Here is a 23,204-nt window from a genome sequence, read left to right as displayed (position 1 = left end):
GTTTTGTTTTTAATGCGAGGTCTTTGTTCTGTTCCGGTGTTGGGCGTTGCGCTATCTGCTGAGGGACCCTTGATCTATTGGAGGGGATGGGGGGGGACGGGTTGAGGTTGATGTCATGGAACGTCAATGGATTGGGGGACCGTATCAAACGGGGTGTTGTGCTGCAGTATTTGCGACGTATGTCTCCTGATGTGGTGTTTTTATAGGAGACGCACCTGGTGGGTAACGTTTGTCATGCCATGAACAGGGGGGGTTACCGACTCGTTGCCCATTCTGGTTTCACCACTGGCTCTAGAGGGGTAGGCATTCTCCTGCGTTCTTCACTTCCGCTGGAGATCACCAGGGTAGTCCCGGACGATAGAGGGCGCTATGTGGCTTTGACTGGGCGGTGGGAGGGGCAGTCCCTTTCCCTGGTCTCTGTCTATGTTCCCACCGGGCCTCCAGAACTCCACCTTTTCAGACTTGGGTCGAATGCTGCTTGAGCTTCCTGACAGTCTTCTGCTTATGGGTGGGGATTTCAATTCGGTAGTCTCGGGCGACCGGGATCGCCACCCGCCCAGGGCCCTCCCTGCTGCCCAGGCGTGGCTTGGCAGATTCTTGGAGACCTTTGGTCTGGTAGATTGCTGGAGGTTAATGCATCCTACACAGTGTCAGTACGCCTTTCACTCTGGGGCACATGGGAGTCTCTCCAGATTGGATTACTTTCTTATGCCCGCGGCCCAGACTGCCCAGATTCGAGAGGTTAAGCACCTGGCCCGGGGTATTTCTGATCATTCCCCACTGTGGTTGCTTTTTGACACTGGGATGCGGTCTGCTGGGCGGATCGCTCCTATTAACCCTTGGTACCTGCGGAACCCCACGATCCGCGATAGCCTGGTCAAGTCGATTGACCAATACTTCCATGAGAATGATGGGTCGGTGTTGTCCGCAGTGTCCCTGTGGGAAGCTTGTAAGGCAGTACTCCGTGGGCAGGCCCTATCCCAGATAGTGGCGGCTAAGAAGGTTAAGATGGAGGCGGTGGTGAAGCTGGAGACCGACATCTTGGGGTTGGAGGCGGCCTTGGAGACGGGTGTCACTCCGGATGGGCTACATGCCCTCAGCCTGAAGCAGTTCGAGTACAAGTCCCTTGTCACTGACGCTGCCAAGACCATGTATAGGGAGCAGCAGGGTAGGTTGTATGATGCCGGGGACAAGGCTGGTAAATTGATTGCTTGGCTGGATAGGAAGGAGAGAGTGAATCGTGTGGTCCCAGAGCTCCGGGCTGCGGATGGAGTGTGTGTGACTGAGCCTGGCGAGATTGTGGAGTGTTTTGCTGACCACCTCCGGGCGGTGTATTCCCCGGTGTCTGATAGAGATGAAGACGACTCTCGTCTTCTACTACGGGATATTGCCCTGCCCGGCTTATCCGTCGAGGACCGTGAGCAGTTGGATGCCCCCTTGTCCGTCGATGAGATTGCTACTGCGATTAGCTCCCTTCGCTCGGGCAAAGCCATGGGCCCCAATGGCCTGCCGATCGAACTATATAAACTACGCCCGGATAAAATCGCGCCTTTCCTTCGTCGTATGTTTCAGGATTCGATCGAGAGGGGTTCCCTTCCCGCCGACCAGCATCTGGCGACTATAGTCGTGATTCCCAAGGAGGGTAAACCACGTGACCGCTGTGCTTCGTATAGGCCTATCTCCCTCTTAAACGCAGAACCCAAAATCCTTGCTAAAGTCCTTGCCAACCGCTTGCTGAGCGTTATCTGTGATCTGATTCATCCGGATCAATGCGGCTTCATCCCCCACCGTAATACCGCTCTTAATCTGCGGCGTCTGCACGGCGTCCTAGCTAGGGCGGAGTACTTTTCTGAACCAGCCGTATTGGTTTCCTTAGACGCCACGATGGCCTTTGATACCATTGAGTGGCCATTCCTCTGGGCTGTCTTGGAGAAGTTTGGCTTTGGGGAGGGATTTATTAGCTGGGTGAAGCTTCTTTATGCCGGACCAATGGCTCAGGTGGTTGTCAATGGGCGGGCTTCTCAGCCTTTTGCTCTCGGGAGGGGCACCAGGCAGGGGTGCCCGTTGTCCCCTCTGCTTTTTGCTCTTGCCTTGGAACCGCTCGCCGCCTGGCTCCGCTGGGAGCCCTCGATCAGAGGGATCCGGTGGGCCCCGGGCTTCGAGGATCGGGTCTCGCTGTACGCGGATGATATTCTTTTGTACCTCACCTCGCCGCGACAGTCGCTTAATGTTCTCTTTGATGTCCTTACTTCCTTTGGGAGAAACTCGGGTTTGATAATTAACTGGTCCAAATCTTGCGTGTACCCTATCTCTGGTGGCCCTCCCCTTTTGCCGCCTCTACTTCCTATCCAAACGTCTTCATCCGGCTTTAAGTACCTGGGGGTATATGTTTCGTTGGACCCGGCGGTCCGCTATGAGCAGAACCTCCTCTCTCCACTCCGACGTTTGAGGGTGGATACGGCTCGGTGGTGTAAGTTGCCCCTGTCTCCGCTTGGTCGCGCGGCCCTGTTTAAAATGATGTCCCTTCCCAGATTTCTTTACGCACTTCAGAACTCCTTCGATGTCATTCCGGTGGCCTACTTTCGGGAGGTGGAGAGTCTGCAGAGGAGACTGGTTTGGGACGGGCGGGCGCGTATCGCTCTGGCAAAGCTTACTCTCCCCTGGTATGACGGGGGCATCGCGCTTCCTGACATTAGACGGTACTATTGGGCCTCCCAACTGTCGGCAATTAACCATGCCACGTATGCTCCTGGTCTGAACCCGGCGTATGAGATGGATAACTTCCTGCTTCCCGGCGGTAATTATAACAGAGCGCTTTACTCCCGATCGGCTGGTAGGACCCTCACGGGCCCTACTAGGATCGCGGTACGGGTGTGGAAGGCGGCGAATGTAGCGATGGGCTGGAGTGAGCGTTTAACGTGTGCTACTCCCTTGTTCGCCTCAGACCGCCTGGGGAGCCTCTGGACGACGAAAGGCTTTGAGCACTGGGACACGATCGGCATTAGCAGAGTGGGGGATCTGTGGGTTAAAGGCGCTGTCAAGACCTTCGCGGCGCTCCGGAGCGAGTATGAGCTTAGTGAGAGGGAGTTTTTCCGCTAAGCTCAGGTTCGGCATGCCCTGCTCTCGGTTTTTGGGGAAGGGACCACGGTCCCTGTTTCTTCGCCCCTCGAGGACCGCATACTCGACGGTCACGTTCCCGATAGTACTATCTCTTTGATCTATAAAAAATTGATAAATAATCGGGCTGACCTCTTGGTGCGTCTACGGGAGGCATGGACGGGGGATGGGGTTGAGTTGGACGACGAGGACTGGCAGTCCGCGCTGTCATCTCCTAAGGAGGTTGCCATCCCGGCCCGTCTCCGTTTGGTCCAGCTTAAGATTCTCCATCGCGTTTACGTGACGGGTCCCCGATTGGTCTCGATGGGGTTTTCTGAGGACGGGCTCTGTAAGCGTGGCTGTGGGCTCAGTGCCACCTTTCTCCACATCCTGTGGGAGTGCCGCGAGGTGGTGGAATACTGGCGTCAGGTGCATGAGGTTATGAGGCGAGTCACCGGGGTCACGCTGTTGCCGGAGGTGCGTCGCTGTGTCCTGAATGTGTGGGAGCCCAATGACTATAACGCGGCCCAGACTCGGTGGGCGGCCCTGGGGAATATGATAGCAAAGAGGGACATAGCGCAGCTTTGGGGTTCGCAGCGGCCCCCCACCGTGTCTGTCTGGAAGGAGAACATGGACTGGTGCATGTTCAGGGAAAAGACTGTGTATGTGGCTCGTGGTAAACCCGGGGCTTGGAGTAGAATTTGGGGGCAGTGGAATGTGTATCGTGGAAGTATTTGTGCTCCCCCCCTGGTGGAAACGTCTGAGGTAGCCTTGTCCCCCTGATCCTTGATGGTTCCGTACTTATCTGGCACATCTGAGTATAGATTTGGTATTCCCGTTTCTCCCCCCTCCTACCTCTTAGTTCCCCTTATTCTTGACTGCCATCGGGTGGTCGGGTATGGAAGTGCCCCTGCTGTGGTCCGACGCCCATCCCATGTCTTCTTGCCTCGCTTTTTGTTTTAAGTTGTTATTTATGTTAAAAGGGTGTATCCTGATTTTCCTCTACGTACAGTCTGAGCTTCTGTAGGGTGCGGAGCCCCTGCGGGCCAGTCACTGTGTTTGCACTGTTTGAACTGTTTACCTACTAGCGGCCGGCCCAGGCGGTTGTAGGCCCGTGCTTGTAACCTTCTTTCTGCACAATAAAAATTTTCAAAAAAAAAACCTATTCTAATCATGCTCCCATGCTGAGGATGTTCCAATGGACATCATCTAGGTCTAAAGTCCCTATATAGCGATTTGATCTGGCACTCTTAGATGTTCAGGCTACCGGGTATTATTGGGGGGAACACATTTCCCAGTACTGGACGGATAACACAGGTTTGTCCTCACCACGGGTATAGAGTGGGAGGTGATGAAGGTGGTGATCCAGGGGTATTGTATGTCTAACAGAGTAGGAGTTCACAGATAAACGTTAAGAGGCAGTGTTGGCTGGGCATCCGAGTGGACTAGAGGAGTCTCCAGATGGTAGGCGTCACCTGCTTGAGAAGCGGGGAAAGCTGTTTGAGCTCGTGGAACACAGGCGCCACTTTAATTGCAAGCTAGGGTACATGCTGAGCAGGATAAGTTGAGCAGAATACTGTCATGGCTTGTGCAGGATGGTTGAGGAGGCCACTCTATGCTTCCGTTTCACAACCCTTCAGGCGCAATGTATTCACACAGGAAGAGATTAATACGATGTTCCTGCAGCACTATTGCAAGCTGTACTCTCTGGGGCCGGTGTGTGGTGAGCGAAAAATGCTGAATTATGTTATGGATGCTTTTCCGGTAGTCCTTGAGTCAGCGGTGGTGGAACAATTGGGCGGGGACATCACTGAACAGGAGGTTCGGGGAGCAGTCAAAGAGGTGGCGAGGGGTCAGGTGATTGCCTGGACAGCGGTGCCCCTGAGCGAGGTCCTATCCCCTCAGCACCAACGTTGCGTGGGAGCGTGGTATAGTGTGGTAACTTAGAGTGGCTGTTTACCACTCCCCAGACCTGCTATATGAAGGGAACTTAAGGTATGCGTTAACTGGGCTGCATCGCTCCATTGCATTCTGTAAACCTGGTGGTTTAGCAAAAATTGGGCCTGACGAAGAATGAGCAACCTTAAACTGTAGGTTGCCTATTGGGGTGAGCCAGCTCAAAGACTACCTATCTGAGAAGGAAATTCCCAATGAAGACTAGAATCTCCCTCTTTTTTCGCCCTTATGCCCCTGCACATGCCAGGGGTGCTGATGAAATCTGTGGGCCCGCTAAATCTTAAAGTTTCAATTCCATCTGGCCAGTTCCAGGAAGGCTGTTCTGAATAGCTCCACTACTTATTTTTGATTGTCTTTTCATTCTAAGCCTTTTGCCATGCCAAACACACTAAGGTTATTACGTCTTGATCTGTTTTCAAGCTCCTCAAGCTTCCAAAGGGTGGTAGACATATGCGGTTCAATAACTTCACATACTTTCCTGTGTGCTCCTAGTTCGCTCCCCAGCGTGAGTACTCTAATCTCCACTTCAGTCAGTTTTTGGAAAACTCAGAACATGTTTTGGCCATTCTACCAATGCCCCCCTGTAGCTTCCAAATGGCATTCTGAGCCTTACGACTATCGGCCTGTGTTTCTTCATGGTGCGCCATGATGCCTAATATATTGCGTCCAAGGTAACGACATTGGGGTGACTCAGGCTAGTTTCCTTGCCATCTGCAGTGTTCCCGCCCAGCAGGGGCGATGTAGCATAGTCCCACCTCAGGTCACACCCTGCTGCTGCGCCCTTATTCATCAGGTGTGGGTAATTCAGAGCCTCCTTAGACGATGGGCTACTACCCGTCCAGTCTAGACTGCTCAAACCACTAGAAATACTGCCTAGAGATGTTCTTCTTTCGCGGTCCCCAATGTCTCTTATGTGTTCCTCCTTGTACCATTCGACTGATCAGATAGAGAGAAGAAATGTTCCCCCACTTCCAACTCAGCTTGCACTTCATAATAAGGTGGCCCATCACATTTGATTATTGAAGTGCCTCCCCCCCCCAACTTATTCAACGGTGCTCTCAGTGATAGGAATATACACAAAGGAGTTATCTATCCTAGCTACTCCAGCACAACTTTTACAGAGTGGGGGTCAGTAAGCTGGGTGCCTAGGCCAGACTCGCTTGATGAACCTGTCCCAATATTCACTTGTCCACCAAGCTGGACCCCATTGGTAGTGGCCCCTCAGTGCATGGCCTAGTACTCATGGTTAAGGTACCCCACACTAGTTTATTTTCGGGGGCAGTATCCATTAGAGGAGGTCCTGTAGACTTGGAGAGAGCTTCCAGATACCACCATTACCAAGGAGTCAGTATTTTGCTCAGCCATCTCCACCCCCTGAGCAGCCGTTTCACGAGCGTGACTCCTTCAAAAAAACTTCTCCATTGTCGTTGCTGAGCTTCCCCCACATCGTATGGGGCCGCCTGTCGCCGAACCAGGGTCATTGCCACCTGTAATTGCCTTAACTGAAGGTGTATCACTTTGCCGTGTATTGGGCTGTGTATTGAGGTTACAGGATGCAGCACCATTTGCAGCAGTTCCTCTGCAAAGCCTGGGCATGCACGTCGGCTTGGGTGCGATCAGGACCGTGGTACGTGGCCGGGTTTCCCAGCGGCTTCTCCATCTTGCCTTGCCAAAGCCTGCCCGCCACAACAGCGTCTTTGCAACGCAATACAAAATTGCTGTGCCCTTGCATCCTGTAATGCTCCCGAACTGCACCAAGCAGCCTCGCGACCAAGACCACATCAGTAGCCACCAGCCGAAGGTCAGCAGTCAGGAGAGAATCCGCTCAGGGTCAGGTTGGGAGGAGGGTCCAATCGGCTGTCCTCACACGGCTGCCATCTTGCTCCCATGCCCAAAACATTGAAAAGAAAGTTCAGAATAATGTCACGAAGACATGAAGTCCCTTATCACTTTCTTCCTACGTGAAAAGTCCTGGGCTGAGGAAGTCCTTTACAACTTGGACGTGAAGCAAGCCTTGCACTTTTGACAAAGCTATGAATCTACATTTATAATACCAACATTTTGTGACATTCGGGGGATTGATTCTGGTTGAGTAGCTTCTACATTTAAAAAAAAATGGCAGATGGATAATATCATGCATCACCCAGGGCTGCACACAGAATGGAGCCTGGAGCCTGATATCCATCAGAGACCATCAATTGCATCCTTCAGACACATACCTATTGGAGACCTATTCCTGGTGCCGATGGGACTGCTCAACACATTTTGTTGATACTATGCTCTTGAGGCTTTCTCCTAAAGCTATGCTAAATTTGTCCAGGAAGCTCTGCAAAAGCTTAGTCTAGGTTTAGGCTGCTTTCTACTCCCCCTTTCTCGTCTTTATTTTCTGCGGAATCGTCCCACAGTTTGAGAATGGAAAAGAGTTGTGGTATCAGAGTAGGGTTAAGTTACAATTATGGTGAATACGTTACTCTTAGTAAGCTCTTAACTATTATGCATCTCGACCCCATAGCCATCAGTGAGTCTGTTCGTACCAATTAGCGGCTTGTGAGGGCACATGCACAGGGATCGAGGAGTGTTGGCATATGGCAATCACATGCTTGTGCAGTTGCAGATGCATAAAAATCTGTATTACATCTACTTCTGAATCAGTTTAGGTCCTTCTGCTAGGAAGTACACATCACCACATATTAATGATAGGAAAGATTGATTGAGCGAAACCTTGTGAATAAAAGCTCCATTATTTACCTCACTCCACTTCTCAAAGGGGTAATTCATGGATTTAGCTAATTAAAGTGTAATGTATTGTTGTTTTTACTAACCACGTTCATGATTCCATTCACTTAATGCATTTTTTTTCCCTCTAGCTATTCTACCTTCGATGATCAAGAAGAGATCTGGCCACATAGTCGTCATCAGTAGTGTTCAAGGCAAAATTAGCATTCCTTTCAGATCTGCTTGTAAGTATTTGTCTCACATTCTGCAATAATCTGGTCATAGGTGAGCAGATGAGCATTTGTTACATTGACTGATTTCATTTTGAAATGACTCAAAGTCTGTAATGAATCTAATCTTGATCTAATTGTTTGATCCAAAGTTGCCCAAGACTGCTGTAAAGAGTCTGTGGAATCCTACTTTATAGTTGTTCTACCTGTGTACATATGGTTAAGGCCCATGCGCAATGTGTTTCTATGTCATCTGTTGCATCACAAATCTCACTGCTTACATGGGATTGTGCACGTCCCGCTTGTCAACTCCAGTGCTGCCTTGCCACAGCTTATATACAAGTAGGTCTTGGTTGATGATTCAGTCACTTTGCTTTAGTATATTTTTTTTTAAAGGATTCATCCAACGCATTTCACCTTAAGAAGGCTTCATCAGGGTTAGATCTCTTCACTACTCCGAAAGATCAAAATTCTTGTCTGCATTCAATCGAATGACAGTAATATTTCACTAGTTGGTTCATAGACCAAAAGTATTAGTCCAGTGGTCTCTCAGACAAATTGCCCTGCTCTAAGAGCATCCAGGGCGCAATGGCGTCGAACACAACCCACGCATAAAGACCAAGAGAGTTTGTGAATAGGAACTCCGCAACTGACGATTGTTGCAAAGTCATCCTGTGCCCTGGGCACCCCCAACTTTTTGCTGACTGATACTGTTGGTAACTGATTTTGACTGACCCTAGGCTCTGCCTAACCAGGCCCAGGACCAGTGCTAAGCTGAAAGAGACACATTATAGAATACAGTTAAAACACCTACATACACTAGGGTACACAATGGTACGGTGGGGTACCACTGTGATTGGCATTACCTCCCCTATAGGCCCTAGTATATAATAGGGCAGGGGGATTCAAACTACCTAGAAGCCCCCAGTAACCTGGGGCATTGCAGTTTCGAGGCCAGCAGCCCTTTTCTGCACTTGCATGTGTGCACTGCTGAAGCTTGAGGTCAGTTTAAAAGCAGCACTGGGTGCCAGGACTGCTTTTAAAAAGTAAATTGTGCCCAAACTCGACTTTGGTGGTAGGGGCACTTAAAAATGGATAACCTACAATGTTTTGGCATATTAGGGACCCCCAGGGTCTCCCCTAGGTATCCCAGGGGTGTGGGGCCAGGTATTTATAAGGTACACCCTTATAAAATTAGTTTTTATATGCCTGGGTTAGGTGACATTTCACAGTTCACTCCCCACATTGTGTCAACGTGCCGCTCAAATTCGACTTTGATGCTAGGAGCACTGTGGAAGGAGGATATGCAATATTTCTGCAGATTCAGAACCCCTAAAGTCTCCCCTAGTTGCACAGGGGGTGGTGGTCCTGTAGAAATTAGGGAAATGCTTATAAAATATGTTTTTATAAGCCCTGGTGCTAGAAACCTGGCCCAAGTCATTTTCCCCATTGCAAATCCCAGGCCACATAGGTTAACATTGCAGGAAGTTATTAAATAATAACTCCTGATAGGAAGGAGATAGAGCTACCGTTCAAACACTTCCTACAATGGTAGTGAAAAATCCAACAATATTATGTTGTTGAATTTCTCCTAAAATGCACAGACAAGAAGTTATTAGACTTTCTTGTTTGTGGATCTAAATTCAGCCTTCCAGTGGTCTGCCCTGATTGGTCAGAGTTAAGTGGATTAGCCAGGCTCCCTTGAAGAGGTGGCAGGGCAGTGTGCTGTTCAATAGGAATGCCAGGCCAGGGGGAGGGGTCGTAACCCAAAGGCAGAGGGATGGCCACAGTGTCCGTTTCCACTTCACTCTTTCGACCCCCACCAGACCCAGGATTAGGGAAGGTATGTGCAGATGGTAGGGGGAGAGTCTATGGAAATAAGCCATCCTAGGGGGTGTGTTTAGCCAGCTCTTACCTCCTTGCTGGAAAATCAGCCATTATGGATTTGGAAGAATTGAAACACTCTGGGACAAAATAATGCTACAGGATGTGTTTATAACTATGAGGAGTTACCCTGCTCCCATTGGTCAGAAGTGACCTCCTGCTTGACCCAGAGAACTTGGAATAAGTATCTGAGAGGGGCAGAGCCCTCTGGATCTGCTGCTTGAAACTTATTGAAGCAAGAAGTGCCCTGCTGAGAAGATTTGCTGTGCAAAAAATTCTAAGGCCTGACCTCTGAAGACTGCACCAACTGAAACTGCAGCCCTGTGGATTACCTTGCTGGAAAAGAAGTAACAAGTGGACTCCTTGAAAGCTACAGGTGAAAAGAGCTCAACTGGAACATTACTAACTAATTCAGCAACTTGGAGAATCACCAGTGGATTTGTAAGGGTCTTGTACCAGTGGATTGTGGGAACTGAAGTCCTCAACTTTCAAGGACCATCTTGGAGCTTCCAGACCCTTGGAGTGAGTTTGAGACACTTTAGGACCCCTTGAGGAACTTCACGAAGAAATTCAAGAAGTTTGGAGAACTTTGGAGCAACTTTGAAAAAAAAGCTCCATAGAGGGACCGACTCAACCTGGCCAGCCAGGCCGCCTGCCTTCAACCGCGAGCCAGCAAAGCCAACCAGGTTCTTCCCGCTAAAAGCTCCATTGCTCCAACTTCCAGAGATTGACCGGGACTAGAGAAAATCTGAGGCCGGCGAACCCTCACCAGATCCGGCTACATGAGGAACATCGAGAGACCTTGCGAGAAAAAGCTCCAGAAAAGTTTCTAAGTCTGCTTGTAAAAAAGGTGACAGGGAGCAACCGCGAAAGCCAAGTCATCTGTCTCCCATCGCGTACCGGCCTGGATTCCTGGGTTGCCCCGCTGAAGCGATCTTGAGAAATGTTCTAAGCCCGCTCCAGGGAAGTTGACCGGGACCTCGTAACAAGTCAAGCCGGCAAACCCTCACCAGATCCGGACTGGCTGGGAGCTTCGAGGGGCCTCGCGAGAAAAAGCTCCAGAAAAGTTTCTAAGTGTGAAGGTAGAAACTGAGACCGGGACCTGGCGCAAGCTGTAGCAGCCCAGGGCTAAATCGCGGTCGGCCTGAAACTTTGACTTTGACCCGGTCTATCGCGAGCAGGTATCACAATATGGTGCTATAATCAGCTAAGTGCTATATTTTATTAAAACTTTGAAAATTCATATCTCCGGTTCCCTACATTGGATTTTTGTCGTTTTGGTGTCATTTTAAAGATAAAAATATTTCCTATTTTCATAAATTGGTGTTGGATTTTTTTTATGTGTTGTGTCTTAATTGTTTTTAAATGCTTTGCATACCTGTCTTTTTAAGTTAAGCCTGTCTGCTCGCAGCCACGTTACCAAGGGTTGAGCATAGGAATAATTTTCTAAGACCTATGCTGAGTCCTATCATGTGTTAGTGGCCTTATTGCCAGTGGCAGACCTACATTTGCCCCTACCAATAACCCACTTTCCAACATTTGGTGCTCAGCGGTGTGGATGAGGACTTGTGTTTAAAAAGTACACCTTTCAGTGAATTATTTCAGATTATTAAAATCCTCTAAATTGCCTCAGAACAAAACTTTGAGTTTGATTTTTGGAATTTGGACTAAACTGTTTTTATCCATTGTTTTGATTTTTCCAGATTGTTCTAAGTCCGTTGTGCCTAGTTTTTGTGACCCAAAACTAGGGAACCATGGAGCTGGACCTGGCTAATCTGTTCCAGTTTAAGATAGCTGATCTAAGGGAACAGTGTAGGCTGAGGGGGCTGCATGCTGCCAAGAAGATGAGGGAGGTAGGGTTGCGTGAGTCCCTAAAGGCCTGGGCCAGGGCAGCTGAGGAGAACCCAGGGGGGTGGGAGGATGTTCCCCCCCCCCCAACCTCACCCAAGAGCAGGGTGAGAATGAGACCTCTTCCATTGTGACTAGTGTTAGCCAGGTGAATCATGGTGGTGGTGGGAGTGGGGAAGGGTCCCTTACTCAGGAACCACTACCATCCCTTGCAGAGAGACAGCTTCAGGCTCAATTAGCTTTGATAGCTTTAGAGCAAATGAAAGTGGACTTGGCTGAGAAGAGATGGGAGAGGGAGGAGGAGAAGAGGAATGGTGGCAGCGAAAGTGAAGAAGATGTCGAAATGTCCAGGGGTGGTAGATTTGAACCTAAACTTCCCAAGGACATAGTGCCCAAGTAGACAGAGGAGGATGACATTGACAGGTGGCTAGCAGCTTTTGAGAGGGCCCTTAAAATTAGTAGGGTTCACTTTAGGTATTGGGGTGCACTCCTTTGGGAGTTGATTCCAATAGCTGGGAGGGATAGGCTCCTGACCCTGAAGGGAGAGGATGCAGAATCATAGCAGCAGATGAAGGCATGCTTAGTCAAGAGATTTGGTCTGACTCCAGAACAGTACTTGGTGAAGTTTAGAGGCACCCAAAAATTGAGTTCAAAGTCTTGTGTAGACTTTGTAGACGTTTCAGTGAAGGCACTGGAAGGCTGGATTGTTGGTAACAAAGTTGACACATATGAGGGATTGTATCATTTGTTGTTGAAGGAACATATTTTGACTCATTGTGCAGAAGAGAAGTTACGCCAGTATCTAGTGGACTCTAAGCTGACAGACCCCAGAGAGTTGGGGGAATCAGCTGATGAGTGGGTGAGAACCCGGGTTTCCATTCAGCACCAGGGGGGTGACCAGAAGAAATGAGGACAGGTCCCTTCCCAAGGGAAAGCCCAGGGAAATAAAGGTCAAAAACCTAAGGAATCCTCCAAAGACCCACAAAAATCTGCACGGGGGGGGGGGAGGGGGCCCGAGCCAACCCAAATTCAAAGGAAGGGGGTTTCAGGGAAAGCCTGGTAGGTTCTTTGATCCCTCAAAGGTGGGTGCGTGCTTTGACTGTAACCAGCCAGGGCATAAGCAAGGAGATGCTGTCTGCACCAAGAAGCTCCCCCTTAAGGGGCCATCCACAGGGATTGCCAGTGTCAGTGTAGGGGTGGAGAGTAGTGCCCCAGAGAGGGGTAGTCAGGTGGTGGAAGAAACCTTAGTGTCCTTGGGTGGGGTGAATATTGCCACCCTTGCTGCCTTACCTCCAAACATGGGCAATTACAGGCAGAGGCCTAAAGTGAATGGGATTGAGGTTGAGGCTATCAGAGACACTGGGGATAGTGAAACTATGGTCCTGGATGAGCTGGTGCCTCCAGAGAGGTTGTTACCTGGTGAGTTTCACCAGGTGACTTATGCAGACAGCACTACCAAACTCCATCCTATGGCTGAGGTGGATTTGGAATGGGGAGGTGTGACAGGCCCTATGAAGGTAGCTGTGTCAAAGGTGCTCCCAGTCCAGTGTTTACTGGGCAATGATCTTGAAGCCTCTGTGTGGTCAGAGGTGGCGAGAGGGCTCCATATAAAAATATTGGAGCTCCCTGAGTGGTTATGTGCTGTGACTAGGTCACAGACTAGCCAGAAGGGAGGAGCTGGACACTAGGACCCTGGAACAAAGGGAGAGCATCCAAGGACAAGGGCGCTGGGCCTGGTGAGCCAGCCCAGGGAACTCCAAAGGTGCAGGAAGAATCTAACCCTGATGGGGAGGATCTGGCCTCTGAGGGAGGGACTCCATCCCTGCCAGAGCTGTCAGATTTGGCAGAACTGACAGGAGCAGGTGGACCCTCCAGAGAGGAGTTCAGGCAGGGACAGCGTGACAGTCCCACCCTGGAGAGCTTAAGGCGGATTGCTTCTAAGCAAGAGGAGGGGGATGACAGTGGGTTTCACAAACTCTACTGGGAAGATGGACTGCTTTATACTGAGGCCAGAAACCTCAAGGAGGGGCCACCAGGAGGTTGGTGGTGCCCCAGAAGTACAGAGAGTTCATCCTGACTTTGGGTCATGATATCCCCTTGGCAGGATATTTGGGACAGACAAAGACATGGAACCGGTTTGTGAACCATTTCTACTGGCCCCATATGTCTGAAAAGGTAGAGGAGTTTTGCAGCTCCTGTGTCACCTGTCAGGCCAGTGGCAAGGCAGGGGGCAAGACAAAGGCTCCCCTAATACCACTGCCAGTGGTTGGGGTTCCTTTTGAAAGGATTGGGATGGACATTGTTGGTCCCCTGGACCCACCTACTGCATCAGGGAATAGGTATATCTTAGTGGTAGTTGACCATGCCACTAGCTACCCTGAAGCCGTACCTCTTAGAACCATTGATGCTCCTGCAGTGGCTAGAACACTGCTTGGTGTGTTCACCAGAGTGGGTTTTCCGAAAGAGTTGGTGTCAGATAGGGGCACAAACTTCTTATCCAGCTATCTGACTGCTATGCGGGATGAGTGTGGTGTCAACTACAAGTTCACCACCCCCTATCACCCACAAGCAAATGGTCTTATTGAGAGATTCAACAAAACCCTGAAGGGCATGATAAATGGGTTGTCAGAAAGACTCAGGAGGAGAAGGGATGTTCTCCTCCCATGCCTACTGTTTGCCTACAGGGAGGTGCCACAAAAAGGGGTTGGTTTCAGTCCCTTTGAGTTGTTGTTTGGACACCCTGTGAGGGGGCCATTGAGCCTGCTAAGAGAGTCATTAGAGAAGCCTCTTAAAGAAGCTAAGGACAATGTGCTTGACTATGTGCTAGGCCTGAGATCTAGAATGGCAGAGTACATGTACAAGGCAAACAGGAAACTGGAGGCCAGGCAGGAGCTCATGAAGCACTGGTATGATCAAAAGGCTACTATGCCTGAGTATACTCCAGGACAATTGATGTGGGTGTTGGAGCCTGTGGCTCCCAGGGCCCTCCATGGCAAGTGGAGTGGGCCCTATCCCATCTTAGAAAAAAGGGTGAGGTTACCTATTTGGTTGACCTTGGCACCCCCAGGAACCCTCATAGGGTCCTGCATGTGAATAGATTGAAACCCCACCATGACAGGGCAGATATGACCATGTTACTGGTCAATGATGAGGGTGTGGAGGAGGAAACTGAGCCTGTGCCCGACCTCCTCTCCTCTAATGTGCAAGATGGGTCAGTGGAGGGAGTTGTGCTCTCTCTCAAGTTGACAGACCAGCAGCACAGAGACTGTAAGCAAGTGCTGGAGCAGTTTTCTGGCCTGTTCTCTTTGACCCCAGGCATCACTGAGTGGTGTGTGCACCACATTGACACTGGTGACAGCCTGACTGTCAAAAATAAACTGTACAGGTTGTCTGACCCTGTCAGAGCCAGCATTAAAGCTGAAGTTGCTAAGATGCTGGAACTGGGGGTAATTGAACCATCTGAGAGTCCATGGGCCAGTCCAGTGGTGCTGGTACCTAAACCTAATCCTCAGGGGGGACCCAAGTAGTTAAGGTTCTGTGTGGACTACAGAGGATTGAATGCAGTCAAAAAAGACTGGCGCTCACCCTATACCTAGAGCTGATGAGCTCATTGATAGGTTAGGGGCTGCTAAGTACCTGAGTACTTTTGATTTGATTTCAGGTTACTGGCAGATTGCCCCCACTGATGGAGCAAAGGAGAGGTCAGCATTCTCCACACCAGAGGGACATTATCAGTTCAAGGTAATGTCCTTTGGATTAAAGAATGCACCTGCCACCTTCCAAAGGTTGGTGAACAGGGTCTTGTCGGGGTTAGAACAGTTCAGTGCAGCTTACCTGGATGATATAGCTGTATACAGTTCTACCTGGGGGGATCACTTAAGCCAGGGAAGTGCTTCAGGCCATGCAACAGGCAGGCCTGACTATTAAGGCAAGCAAGTGCCAAATAGGGCAGAGTTCTGTGGTGTACCTGGGCCACCTGTTAGGTGGGGGCCATGTACAGCCTCTCCAAGCGAAAATCCAAACTATTTTGGATTTGGACAGCTCCTGTTACCCAGACTCAGGTCCGGGCATTCCTTGGACTGACAGGGTACTATAGAAGGTTTGTTTAAAATTATGGGACCATTGTGGGGTTCCTAACAGAACTCACTTCTAAAAAGAGGCCCAAGAAGGTGATTTGGACCCCAGAGTGTCAGAAGGCTTTTGACACTCTGAAAGCTGCTATGTGTCCAGCACCAGTACTACTGGCCCCTGACTACACAAAGGAATTTGTGGTTCAGACCGATGCTTCAGAGCAAGGGATTGGGGCTGTGTTGTCACAGCTAAATGAAGGGGTCTTGATCAGCCAGTTGCCTTTATTAGCAGAAGGCTTCTTCCCAGAGAGCAGAGGTGGAGTGCCATTGAGAAAGAGGCTTTTGCAGTGGTGTGGTCCCTGAAAAAAATGAGACCATATTTGTTTGGGAGTCACTTTCGTGTTCAAACTGACCAGTAGCCTCTCAGGTAGCTCATGCAGATGAGAGGGGAGAATCCCAAGCTGTTAAGGTGGTCCATTTCCCTACAGGGAATGGACTTTACAGTGTAACACAGACCTGGGGTTGCCCATGCAAATGCAGATGGACTTTCCAGGTTTTTCCACCTAGCTGATGAGGACTATCAGAGTGTAGGTTAGTAAACCATCACCTTTCGTTTGGGGGGGGGGGCTATGTTGCAAAGTCATCATGTGCCCTGGGCACCCCCAACGTTTTGCTGACTGATACTGATGGTAACTGATTTGAGTGACCCTGGGCTCTGCCTACCGGGCCCAGGGCCAGTGCTAACCTGGAAGAGACACATTAGAATACTGGTAAAACACCTACATACACTAGGGTACACAATAGTATGGTGGGGTACCCCTGTGATTGGCATGGCCTCCCCTATAGGCCCCTAGTATATAATAGGGCAGGGGGATTGAAACTACTTAGAAGCCCCCAGTACCCTGGGGCATGGCAGTTTAGAGACCAGCAGCCTTTTTCTGCACTTGCATGTGTGCACTGTTGAAGCCTGAGGTCAGTTTAAAAGCAGCACTGGGTGCTAGGACTGCTTTTAAAAAGTAAATTGTGCCCAAACTCGACTTTGGTGGCAGGGGCGCTTAAAAATGGATAACCTACAATGGTATGGCATATTAGGGACCCCCAGGGTCTCCTCTAGGTATCCCAGGGGTGGGGGGTCAGGTATTTATAAGATACACCCTTATAAAATTAGTTTTATATGCCTGGGTTAGGTGACATTTCACAGTTCACTCCCCACATTGTGTTAAAGTGCTGCTCAAATTTGACTTTGATGCTAGGAGCACTGTGGAAGGAGGATATGCAAAATTTCTGCAGATTCAGAACCCCTAACGTCTCCCCTAGTTGCACAGGGGGTGGTGGTCCTGTCGAAATTAGGGAAATACTTATGAAATATGTTTTTATAAGCCCTTGTGCTAAAAAACTGGCCCAAGTCATTTTCCCCATTGCATATCCCAGGCCACATAGGTTAACATTGCAGGAAGTTATTAAATAATAACTCCTGATAGGAAGGAGATAGAGCTACCGTTCAAACACTTCCTAGAATGGTAGTGAAAAATCCAACATTATTATATTGTTGAATTTCTCCTAAAACGTACAGACAAGAAGTTATTAGACTTTCTTGTTTGTGGATCCAAATTCAGCCTTCCAGTGGTCTGCCCTGATTGGTCAGAGTCAAGTGGATTAGCCAGGCTCCATTGAAGAGGTGATAAAGAGCCCCTGGGGTTAAGCAGCTCTGCTGGCAGGGCAGTGTGCTGTTCAATAGGAATGCCAGGCCAGGGGGAGGGGTCGTAAACCATGGTCTTCAAAGACAGAGGGATGGCCACAGTGTCAGTTTCCACTTCACACTTTTGACCCCCACCAGACCCAGGATTAGGGAAGGTATGTGCAGATGGTAGGGGGAGAGTCTATGGAAATAAGCCATCCTAGGGGGTGTGTTTAGCCAGCTCTTACCTCCTTGCTGGAAAATCAGCAATTATGGATTTGGAAGATTTGATGCACTTTGGGTCAAAATAATGCCACACTCTACAGGATGTGGTCATAACTATGAGGAGTTACCCTGCTCCCATTGGTCAGACGTGACCTCCTGCTTGACCCAGAGAACTTGGAATAAGTATCTGAGAGGGGCAGAGCCCTCCAGATCTGCTGCTTGAAACCTATTGAAGCAAGAAGTGCCCTGCTGAGAAGATTTTGCTGTGCAAAGAATTCTAAGGCCTGACCTCTGAAGACTGCACCAACTGAAACTGCAGCCCTGTGGATTACCTTGCTGGAAAAGAAGTAAAGAGTGGACTCCCTGAAAGCTACAGGTGAAAAGAGCTCAACTGGAACATTACCAACTAATTCCGCAACCTGGAGAACCACCAGTGGATTTGTAAGGGTTTTGTACCAGTGGATTGTGGGAACTGAAGTCCTCAACTTTCAAGGTCTATCTTGGAGCTTCCAGACCCTTGCAGTGAGTTTGAGACACTTTGGGACACCTTGAGGAACTTCAGGAAGAAATTCAAGAAGTTTGGAGAACTTTGGAGCAACTTTGAAAAAAAAAGCTCCATAGAGGGACCGACTCAACCTGGCCAGCCAGGCCGCCTGCCTTCAACCGCGAGCCAGCCAAACCAACCAGGTTCGTCCCGCTAAAAGCTCCATCGCTCCAACTTCCAGAGATTGACCGGGACTAGAGAAAATAAGAAGCCCGCGAACCCTCACCGGATCCGGCTACATGAGCATCGAGAGACTCCGCGAGAAAAAGCTCCAGAAAAGTTTCTAAGTCCGCTCGTCGAAAAGGTGACTGGGAACAACCGCGAGAGCCAAGCCGCCTGTCTTCCATCGCGTACCGGCCTGGATTCCTGGGTTGCCCCGCTGAAGCGATCTTGAGTAATTTTCTACGTCCGCTTCAGGGAAGTTGACCGGGACCTCGTCACAAGTCAAGCCGGCGAACCCTCACGGGATCCGGACTGGCTGGGAGCCTCAAGGGGCCTCGTGAGAAAAAGCTCCAGAAAAGTTTCTAAGTGTGAAGGTAGAAACTGAGACCGGGACCTGGCGCAAGCTGTTGCAGCCCAGGGCTCCATCGCGGTCAGCCTGAAACTTTGACCCGGTCTATCGCGAGCAGGTATCACAATATGGTGCTATAATCTTCAAAGTGCTATATTTTATTAAAACCTTGAAAATTCATATCTCCGGTTCCCTACATTGGATTTTTGTCGTTTTGATGTCATTTTAAACATAAAAATATTTCCTATTATTATAAATTGGTGTTGGATTTTTATTATGTGTTGTGTCTTAATTATTTACTGAAATGGTGTTTTTAAATGCTTTACCTACCTGTCTTTGAAGCTAAGCCTGTCTGCTTGCAGCCACATTACCAAGGGTTGAGCATAGGAATAATTTTCTAAGACCTATGCTGAGTACTATCATGTGTTAGTGGCCTTATTGCCAGTGGCAGACCTACGTTTGCCCCTACCAATAACCCACTTTCCAACAAGGATCTATTATCTAATTTGGCACATGCTGGTCCCAAGATTCTTCGCTTTTATCTTTTAAGAGAAGTGACCCACAACTGTGAATATCTCGGGATTGTGACAGTGTACGTACAGGCGAAATACTGCTTACACATTCATAAAGCTGGGATAATCCAACAGGCCACTGGGCTAATACCTTTGGTCTGTGAACCAACTAGTGAATGAATACCGCGCACCCGATTGGATAGAGACAAGAATTTTGATCTTCCGGAGTGGTGAATATCTCTCACCCTGATGAAGCCTTTTCAAGGTGAAACGCGTTGGCTGCGTCCTTTTGAAAAAAATACAATAAAGCAAAGGGACTGAATAATCAACCAAGACCTACGACCATCTATTTATTGTTTTCTGTATATATAACACTGACAACTGATTGTAGTTCCCTCTCTACTTGTTTATAATCTATGATTATTTGTGGTCAATGAGCAGCTGACCATTGAGGTGGGCATTGTGTTAATCTAGCATATTTTTTGTGACCATGTCAGGTAGCGCGTCTTTGTAATCCCAGGCTGCTTCCTTTGTCTGGTCCGCTGCCATGCCACAGCTCATGAAGATTCATTCCTTGGTTTGTTGTGTGTGAGCTCCTGCTCATACCAGTTGGTGGAAGGCAGTGCTCTCTTGTGTGCTGCACTACTTGAAGAAAGGTACTGGCTATGTCATTTGCTGCATCTGGATGTATTATTCAACAAACTTTGAATTCAGATTTGCGCTGCAGTTCCCCTTGCATGAGATGAAAACAAGTCTTTTTAAACATTTATAGCACATACATTAACTAAATAGCCAGTACTACAGTGTGCGTTAAAGGTAACAATAGGTAATGCAATTCCTTTACAGAGGATACTTTAAAGAAAGAAGGGTTTTCCAATGTAATTTCAATGGACAGTGCTGTACAATTAACATATACCAATAAGGTCATATCGAACAAAATGGATCAGCTGCAGGTCAAAGGAGACCTGTACAAGAAAGAATTGAGGCCCATAAATTGCCTCCACAAGTCATGACAGGGGAAATTCTCTGCGAGTACTAAGACGAAGGAGTCAACACGTCATCTGTTAATAGAGAGAATTCGGCATGCAACAAGGGATGAAGTGAAATGTATTAAGAAATATGAAAATGTATACAAATTGTACGGGGTTTGGAGGAGAGATTCTATGTACCCATTATATTTCATCCAAAAGCAATTGCCAGGTCAACCTGAAGTGTAGTAGTTTAACTCAATTCGCAAGATGCTTATTATCCTGCATACTTGCTCCTTCCTAAATACCATTCACTCTTATGCTATTCATCTAGTATGTGTTTTCATACTGTCAAAGTTCTATTGCCATTTCTAGATGAATTGTCTCACCCTACAGCTGCCTAATCAAATCTGTGACAATTACATCTCTCCATTCTGCCACCCTAGGGCTCTTGTGAACATCAGTCATCTTTCTCTGTAGGTTCTTGAGAGAGACATGTGAAGTTCTTAAAATATTGTATTCGGTTCCCTCTCACCCAAACTCTTTTTCATGGCCTCAATAAATTTAATAAAATCACTAGTAGGATGCTTGAGCCTTATTTGATCCACTCACCTCAGAAATACTCCCTACTCCAGCATTGAGGCCAGTAGCTAAGGCCTGCTGAAGAATGCCCTCCTCCTCCTCTGTAATTTGTAGTAGAGCAAACCTTTCCTCTCAAACAGCAAGTGGTGAACTAACAAGAAGTGAATTATGGTCCCCTAATCTAGCCACGAGACATTTCCATTTAGGCTCTTCTGGTTATACAGTTCAACTTTCCCTGGATCCTCGGATAAAGCTAACTTATTTCCACACTCCCGACAATCCTTAAAGAACAATAGTTAATCAGGGAGGATGGGATCAAATGGAAGGCATATATTAGTAGAGAAAATAGGACCATCTTAGGCACAAAAGACAAAACTTTGACCATGCCCCTTTATTTATTTCATTATTCAGCTGAACCAATGGGCATGCGTTAGGGTGTTGTTTCCTTTGAGTTTACCAGGTTCTATTCTAGTTAGCAAGATTTATGGAGAGACTATTAGTTTGCAAGCTTTACTAATCAGTTTCTGTATTTGAAGATCAAAGTGCCACTGAGCAAGCCTCCTTCAAAGATTTAATGTGCTTGGGACAGTTTTCTTAGTTTGACATTTATGCTTTATTATTCTTCACAGCTTACTGTCATATCCGACTTGCATTACAAATCCTGATACTGTGCTTTGCTTTTCCTGTTTTTCCTTCATGTGAAAAATACTGCATTTGCCTACAAAGCACTGTTTCCGCTTATATGCCAGCACTGTCAGGTGTGTGGACTCCTTAAAAAAAAAAAAAAAGCTGTCAAACTCGTTCAACTTCTTGTGGTTATTATGCAGCATTTATTGTAAATGTTGGTAATTTATACTCTGACAGCAATTTTTAAGATGTTATTTTTACCCTGTGTTGTAGAAAGCTTAACCTTTTTTTTGTCTAATAAAGTTGATTACATTGTAGAACCTCCATGGGTATATGTGGTACCACCAATTGATTTGATTCGCTGCAGCGTCTACCCCGAATTAGCAATAAAAATTACTTTTTAGGGTGCTTTAATGTGTTATGATGGCCCTTGTCTAAATTGTTTGCATGGTTGTGTTGCAGACGCAGCGTCAAAGCATGCAACTCAAGCCTTTTTTGACTGTCTACGAGCAGAGATGGAGCCTTATGAAATCGATGTAACTGTTGTGAGTCCTGGCTACATACAGACGAATTTGTCGCTGAACGCAGTGACAGGAGATGGATCCAAATATGGAGGTGAGATTTAGGTTCTTCATAGGGGCTGCTTGTTGATGTGTGTAGCCTTTAAATATGTGCGTTTGTAAATGTAATATGTTTAGACTAAACACTTTCACAGTGTGAAAATAAGGTGGATTGTGTCGGAGCTTCATGTTGAGGATTCTTTGGAACTTTCTAAAAGTGAAATATGTCGAGTTTCCAGGAACCATGGATGGGCAGTTATACCTTGGATGGAGTTACGGCAATGTCTAGAACATAGCACAAGGTAGAGTTGCTAATGGAATCTAAAAGGTTTGTGCCATGAGATGTGCTGTGCAAAAAAATAGTTGATGGACAGATTGCAAAACAATGTCATACTTTCACCCCAGTACAAAGATCTGGGCCTAAATCCATCGTTTTTTTGCTCACCATGCCGTTCCAGTTTGAACCCAGCCATATGCAAATCAGTCTTGACCCTGTGCCTCATGGGAACAGTCCAGCCCGAACTGCCAAGCCAGGTCCTCCCTGGACTGGAAACAAGCATCCTAGGACCGGTTTTGGGGTTTCATCCCTCTTCAACCAGGATAGCTTTATTCCAGTGGCATGGAGAGTAAGGCACCCACGTCTGGGCATACCCTTCCCACTCGGGGTGACAAATGCAAAAAAACTGTTGATGGACAGAATGCAGAACAATGTCATACATTCACCCCAGTACAAAGATCTGGACCTAAATCCATTGTTTTTTTGCTCACCATGGCGTTCCAGTTTGAACTCAGCCATATGCAAATCAGTCTTGACCCTGTGCCTCATGGGAACAGTCCAGCCCGAACTGCCAAGCCAGGTCCTCCCTGGACTGGAAACAAGCATCCTAGGACCGGTTTTGGGGTTTCATCCCTCTTCAACCAGGATAGCTTTATTCCAGTGGCATGGAGAGTAAGGCACCCACGTCTGGGCATACCCTTCCCACTCGGGGTGACAAATGCAAAAAAAACTGTTGATGGACAGAATGCAGAACAATGTCATACATTCACCCCAGTACAAAGATCTGGACCTAAATCCATTGTTTTTTTGCTCACCATGGCGTTCCAGTTTGAACTCAGCCATATGCAAATCAGTCTTGACCCTGTGCCTCATGGGAACAGTCCAGCCCGAACTGCCAAGCCAGGTCCTCCCTGGACAGGA

At 48.1% G+C, this 23,204-nt stretch overlaps 1 protein-coding gene across 6 annotated transcripts in view; it reads left to right on the top strand.

Annotated features, from left to right (window-relative positions):
- Window positions 1–23,204, top strand: part of DHRS7B (dehydrogenase/reductase 7B) — a 114,430-nt gene that overhangs the window by 73,123 nt on the left and 18,103 nt on the right. For all 6 annotated transcript variants that reach the window (XM_085628905.1, XM_085628907.1, XM_085628910.1 and 3 more), the window contains 2 exons: window positions 7,920–8,012; window positions 21,909–22,061. In XM_085628905.1, coding sequence (XP_085485031.1) covers window positions 7,920–8,012; window positions 21,909–22,061 — 246 coding nt within the window. The remainder of the gene's footprint in view (window positions 1–7,919; window positions 8,013–21,908; window positions 22,062–23,204) is intronic.

The sequence above is a fragment of the Triturus cristatus genome, chromosome 10 (genome assembly GCF_964204655.1).
Source record: "Triturus cristatus chromosome 10, aTriCri1.1, whole genome shotgun sequence".
NCBI classification, from domain to species: Eukaryota; Metazoa; Chordata; class Amphibia; order Caudata; family Salamandridae; genus Triturus; species Triturus cristatus.
The sequence above is the reverse complement of the archived record's forward strand: the minus strand, read 5'-3'. Positions and strand labels throughout refer to the sequence as shown.